The following is a 6,055-nucleotide window of genomic DNA, read 5'->3' as shown; positions in this document are numbered from 1 at the left end:
AGACTTGTCGTATTAAACGCTTTGGCGGGAAGAATGAACAGGGTTACTGTGTGTAAAACCGCGTCGGTTGTTCGGGGAGCAGCGTGACTCCCCTTGAATCAGAAGGCGTTGTCTTTAATCGGGGTGATTGCCGTCTGGAAAGTTGTAGGTAAAGTCCTTTTCCTCAGCGAGGCATCGGGAGAGCAGTAAATAAGAATTCCTTTCATCTTGGTGAGGAGCAGATAGTTGTTTGGTTGGGATAACTTCATCGTGAGAGGGTTGTCGCTGGGAGTGAGTATAACGGTTTAAAATGACACATGGCTCTAACACGAGGCAGAGTCAGGAAGAGGAAGCTGTGGAATCCCATTCAAGTGTCTCCAGTGGAAGCTCAGCAGCAGAGTTTGGCCTGATGAAGTGGAAGCCTCAGGATCACAGTGACGCTGAGCACTCGTACTCGATGCGTTAGCCCGTTTGGAATGGTCACTGCAGCGGTGCACAACTGTGTGCCTAAAGTAGCACTGAGGTGTGGGAGAGTGGCTTTTCCTTCAGACGTCAGCAGTGAGGTTTTCTCTGCAGTTGTTCCTTTAGCAAACAGCCAGGGCTGTAGATAACTTGTGGTTTACTTGTTCTGAATGTGTCTTATCGTGCCTGTGGAAGGTCAGTAGTCTTGGACAATAAGAGAGGCTTTTGTCTGACTTTCTTTACCACTGGGAAAGTATGAAGAATGCCAAACCAGATGACGGATGTTGTTGGTCATTCTGACTGGGTAACTTCAGCACGTGCATGCAGTGTTATAAGGGTGTATTTGAACCCACTGTATTTTAAATAAAACACATGACACTTTGTTTTCCCCAGATTACAGGGCCTGATAATAAAGGAATTTATAAAGGTGATCGAGAGTCCAGTGGAAAATACACGTTTGCTGCCCACATGGATGGAACTTACAAGTTTTGCTTTAGCAACAGAATGTCCACCATGACTCCCAAGATAGTGATGTTCACTATTGATATTGGAGAAGCTCCAAAGGGGCAGGACATGGAGACAGAAGGTGAGGAAGACTTCTGGAAAGGGATTAGCTCTGGCTTGGGAGCTATTCCCTACATGCATGACTTCTGAACTTGAGTAGGAATTGCTGTTTCTTCAGGTTCTCTAGTTAGCTGTTCTCTTGCACAGCTAAAATTCGGGTGTTTTTAGACCTCATTACGTGGTTTAATGCAAAAATCACCAGAGGATCACTTGGCCATCTGCAGAAAGTACTGCCTTCCTCCTTTAGTGTTTTCGTCAGTTTCATTCTCCTGTTTCTAGTTTGCTCACATAGACTCCTACCTGCCTTAGTTGAGCTCTTTGATAAACGTGCTAATATAAATTTTTTTCTCTTAGCTGTGTAAATGAGTGTTTTATCTGCAGCCTTTTGTCCTGTACTTGTGTTCATCTCTTACACTTTTCTCTAGGTGGTGGAGATACCTGGGATGGTATGTGTACTGCTTTTTGAAAGCTCGTTAGCATCTTGTCTTTGCCATATGTTTATTCACTAACAGCTAACGTTTGCTTTTTCTCTGTAACATTGGTTTGTAGCATGAGAATGTCTTCTTAATAAACTACATAAAAGGTCTGATTCTGAGCAATGCTGAGCACCTGCAAGCTTCCATCGAGAGGTTTATACACTTAGCAGCTCTGGGGATCAGGTCCTTGAACTGTCTGTGACAGTTCGCCTTCAGGTGGTGGGGGTTTTAGGTGAAATTAAACTCAGACACTGAACATCCAAGAACACTGGATATTTCAGACTGTGTTTGCTTTGTATTGCAAAAGTGGATGTTGAGTAATCAAGGACTTCAGGAAGCAATAAGCTGCTTTTAGGTTATGAATTATCAGTTTAATGTTACAAGGGGAAACACTTCAAACTTGTAATTTGCTGTAAAAGAAATCAATGTGGGTAACAAGTTATAAAGTTTCATTTAGCAATCACCAGCTCTAGCTAGGAAGGCAGTAAAGGGTCGTTTTCTATTTTAGCAAGTAAATAACTGTGTGCATTGCTTGATATCACTTGAAAAGTAACAAATCCCTAACTTTTGATTTATTCTTTTAAAGACTCAGTTATAGCTGTTACTGAGTCTGGATAGATCTGTTGCAAAGAATGAGAGCTTTCAGTTTTTAAGGCACGTCTCTGGAGTGTATTTTTGGAGTGGGTTTAAACAGTCCTTGTGAGTGTAATTTCTTCTCTAACTAATAAACTGCACTTACTGCAATGACCATTTGGCCAGGAAAATAAGAGATTTACTACATTGGCAAAGTTAAGTGTGGTTTATACAACTGTTTAGATTTTAACTGTAACTTGTGTGAGTGTTATTCTCTGCTCCTTTTTGACTGTTCCCTGTAAGGTTTGTTATGTTGAAGAGCTTCATTTTCAGATTGTGATCTGAAACAATTTATAAATAAAGATGTAATAAGGCAGCTTCAAAGGCAGGTATGTCCCTTCAGTGGGAAATGTGCTGGGTTTTGTGATGCCCAGGGCGTGTTTGTGAAGTGACATCTTGAACTTCTCTTGGTGCTAGAAAACTTTGGAAATGACTCGTATAACTTACAAATTTATAAGTGGACAGTTCTGTGAGCATGAATGTACTTAAAACATCCTGTGAATGACTGGTAAATCACTAAATCTTCAATCTCTGATCCTTCCATTTGCTGAGCTGTCTCAAGCTAGTTTTCTGTTATCCATTTGATATTTTCCTCCTCTTCTGCTTTCACAACATACCAGAACCTGAAGCCAGTCCTGCCCTCTGCCAGGCCCCTTTGGCATCCTTTCTGCTCAGTGCTGTGCTTCAGCTAGACTGGAAGATCACAAGATGTGATCTGTTGCTTCAGAAAGTGGTCTCGTTTTGCCAGCATCACGATCTTAAGCTAAATTCTGTCGTTCCATTTTTTTGCAAGCTTAACAACTAGGAAAAGCTGTGATGTTCTGATAATTTGCTTGGAATATATGGGACAATATTGGCAAAATAGATACTATTGTGTGGCATTGATTTTATATGTTTTTATCTTCTGTTCTTCTGGAAAAGTATGCCAATACTGGGAATAAGTGGTCTGTACTGACTCTAAATTGTGTCTTGTGTTTTGTAGTCAGATGTGGAGAAAGATGTTTCCCCACTTTATTAAATACCGTAGAGACACGTGAGGAAAAGTGGTGCTATGAAAACTAAACTGTTCCTTTGCTGTGAGGATGGGGAGTTTCAGCTGTAGAGACTGCATTTCTCTGCCACAGGGAACAAAGTATTAACTGTTCATGAATCTTAAACTGTTTTCCTAAGTCAGTAACACATTTTCTGATGCTTCTGAAATTATTCTGCAGCTCATCAGAACAAGCTAGAAGAGATGATTAATGAGTTAGCAGTGGCCATGACGGCTGTAAAGCATGAACAAGAGTACATGGAAGTTCGTGAAAGAATACATAGAGCAAGTATGTCTTTGGTTTAAGTGCTTTCTCCACTCTCAAGTGAGTTTACAGAATGTGATTTAAATCAAGTCCATGAAAGCTGTTCCAGGAAAAAAACCTTTAGAACGAGTTCTGAAGACCCTGCCCATACAGTACTGAATGTAGTTAGTGTTGCCATTGTCTGTAAACTGGCTCACCCCTCTTGTAATGAAGATTGTTGTGCAGAATGATCTTTGCTTAGTTGGTGTAAATTCTCTAATTCTTTAAATGGCACATTCATGCAGATGTGGGTAATGCTGGTTCCCAGGAATAGGCTTTGTTTCAACTATTACTTCATCCTTGAAGTGAGTGTGGCTTAATTCTGCCAAAATCTTTGTTAAATACTTCATTGAAATAGAGCAGAACTGCTGTTCCTTCCAAGTAGAGTGTGGCAACTCCAGCCACAACCTTCACCTTCTGAAATACAGCTGTGAAGTGGGACTGAGGGCACCAAGTGGTGCGTTAGGGGAAGCCCAGTGAGAGTAAAGGGCAAATATTTTTAATGTGGAAGCACAACATTATCCTAAAGCACTGGTCCCTCAACTTTGTGAACCTGCAAATATCTCTGTCTGGAAGTTACAAGCTTCTGTCGGACCTCTTTGAAGGTGGGCAGAATAAAGATGCTGCAGTTGATGTCCAAAGTTGAGGTTAAAACATCTGCTTGCATAGCAAGCTCTTCAGAAAAACACCTCCCTCAGCTCTCAAATCTCATCTCTAAGTCTGCAGAGTCCTCCTGGGCCACTTGCAGTGTCGTGATACAAATACCTGTGGTTTATATGCAATGTTCTGATGACAAAATGTGTTTTAAATACTTAAACATTTAAATGCTTCGTTACTTACTACGTTTCTTTTCTTTTCTCCCAACAGTTAATGACAACACAAACAGCAGAGTGGTTCTTTGGTCATTCTTTGAAGCTCTTGTACTAGTTGCCATGACACTGGGACAAATCTACTATCTGAAGAGGTTTTTTGAAGTCCGAAGGGTTGTTTAAGAGTACTTTTCTGGTCCCGGATTTCAGTTCACTGTCTACCAAACATCCTGGTCACAAAAAGAGTCATTTACTTTCTGAACCCTCTTTACTGAACTGTAAAACTTATTTGCTTTATGTTCCTTCCTAGTTAAAAAAGAATTGTTTTTATATATCTTCTGTAGCATAAGCTGTGCTGAAATCTTGTCACTTAATTGGCATAACTTTTTTCACTTCAAATCTGCCTAGTCTGTATGCTAAGCAAGGTCCAAGCAAGCTGCAAATGCTGTAATCCACTGTAGTAAGAAGCAGCATTGGTGTCTTTTCTAACTCTTTGCCCTGTTTTCGTAAGTACTTGCAGTTCTACCTAAAGGAAACGGTACAAGGCCCTAACGTGACTGTTTGCAATTTTGACATCTCTAACCCTGCAGTAGGTGTTAAAAATGGGAATAATCCCTTTTTTGCTTATATGAACTGTCAAGGAGAGTGATTGGAACTTTATTCTGATAATGAATAGAGGACAGATGACCACTTCAGTCTAGTATTCATGCCTAGTTGCTATTTAAAAGAAAGTCTTTGGTAACTGCCCTTGATGTAATCATTACATCAAGTTCTTCCCAAAGTTCTAAATTAAATAGTCAATATGAAGAGATATTTTATCCTCTCATTATCACATGTTCATCATATGGTTTGTTTTACTCTTTCACAGGTTTTATATCAAAGCCAACTGCGTGCAGTGTCTTGGCAGACAATGGTTAACCCTTTGGTTTTTGCAGGCCCAAAGCTCAGATGGTTGGTGCCGATGGGGAACGCGTTCAGGAAACCTGGATTTCTGGTGCCAAAGGGTTAATGCTTCTGGGAGTCTATTGCGATGCTATGCAGCCCTTGTATTTAAGTTTCGTGGCAGCCTCTGCCATTATCTCACCCTGATGCTAACTACTGGCGTGGTTTCTTTTCCAGGCACGTGTAGATTTGGGTTTTGTACAAAGTTTCTTTCCTCGTTATCTGATGATTGGTTTAAAACTTAAAGCAGCGTCTGATGTGGGTGCTGAGCCAGGATTATGTTGTGACTGATGTATATTAGTTGTAATCATTTTTGGGGGCGGGGTGGGGTCTTTTCCAGGGGGGAGCCTCTACAAGTAACACACAACAGTTTTGTACAATTAATTTAAGATTTGTTACAGGTTTTCATGTTCCAGGTAAAGTTTTTTCAACCTTGGGCAAACACTTGCAGCAGTTCCTCCGAAAAGGTGGCTCTCACACCTTAGTGCGACTGTTGTGTGCCAATATTTTTGTGTAAAACACTTAAAATTGAATTCAAAGATGTACATTTAAAAATGGCTCGTGAATTGAAATATGACCCAGGTTCGAGAATAAACAAATTCTTTAAAAAAAAAAACCCAAACCTTTTTTTGTTTGTGGATTTAAAGAAGTACATTTTAACACAAAACTTTTATTAAGTATTTCTTAGGTTATCAGGGATTCATCCAAGTGACATCCTGCTTTGTGGGCAGGTAGAAGAAGTGGCAGGTGATGCTAAATCTACTGCTTTGCTGTTAGACTCCAGGCTGTTCAGTGTCACAGCCCTTCTGTTTGACCTGCAGAAGTAATTCATAGAATCCCAGACTGGTTTGTGTTG

The 6,055-nt window shown here is 40.5% G+C and overlaps 1 protein-coding gene across 1 annotated transcript; it reads left to right on the top strand.

Annotated features, from left to right (window-relative positions):
• Positions 1-840: 840 nt before the first annotated feature.
• Positions 841-4,828, top strand: TMED2 (transmembrane emp24 domain trafficking protein 2). Its single transcript, XM_010016149.1, has 4 exons — positions 841-1,027; positions 1,431-1,451; positions 3,326-3,433; positions 4,316-4,828. The coding sequence occupies exons 1-4, from the start codon at positions 910-912 to the stop codon at positions 4,438-4,440; spliced, it is 372 nt and encodes a 123-aa protein (XP_010014451.1). The 5' UTR covers positions 841-909; the 3' UTR covers positions 4,441-4,828.
• The last annotated feature ends 1,227 nt before the right edge of the window (positions 4,829-6,055 follow it).

The sequence above is a fragment of the Nestor notabilis genome, unplaced genomic scaffold, assembly GCF_000696875.1.
Source record: "Nestor notabilis isolate BGI_N333 unplaced genomic scaffold, ASM69687v1 Scaffold31236, whole genome shotgun sequence".
NCBI classification, from domain to species: domain Eukaryota; kingdom Metazoa; phylum Chordata; class Aves; order Psittaciformes; family Psittacidae; genus Nestor; species Nestor notabilis.
The sequence above is the reverse complement of the archived record's forward strand: the minus strand, read 5'-3'. Positions and strand labels throughout refer to the sequence as shown.

Excerpts from the sequence above, each read along its gene's own strand:
- TMED2 (XM_010016149.1), top strand. The coding sequence starts at position 910 with ATGGATGGAACTTACAAGTTTTGCTTTAGCAACAGAATGTCCACCATG. Across the intron at positions 1,452-3,325 it reads TGGTGGAGATACCTGGGATG|CTCATCAGAACAAGCTAGAA; the intron begins GTATGTGTACTG and ends ATTATTCTGCAG. Across the intron at positions 3,434-4,315 it reads TGAAAGAATACATAGAGCAA|TTAATGACAACACAAACAGC; the intron begins GTATGTCTTTGG and ends TTCTCCCAACAG.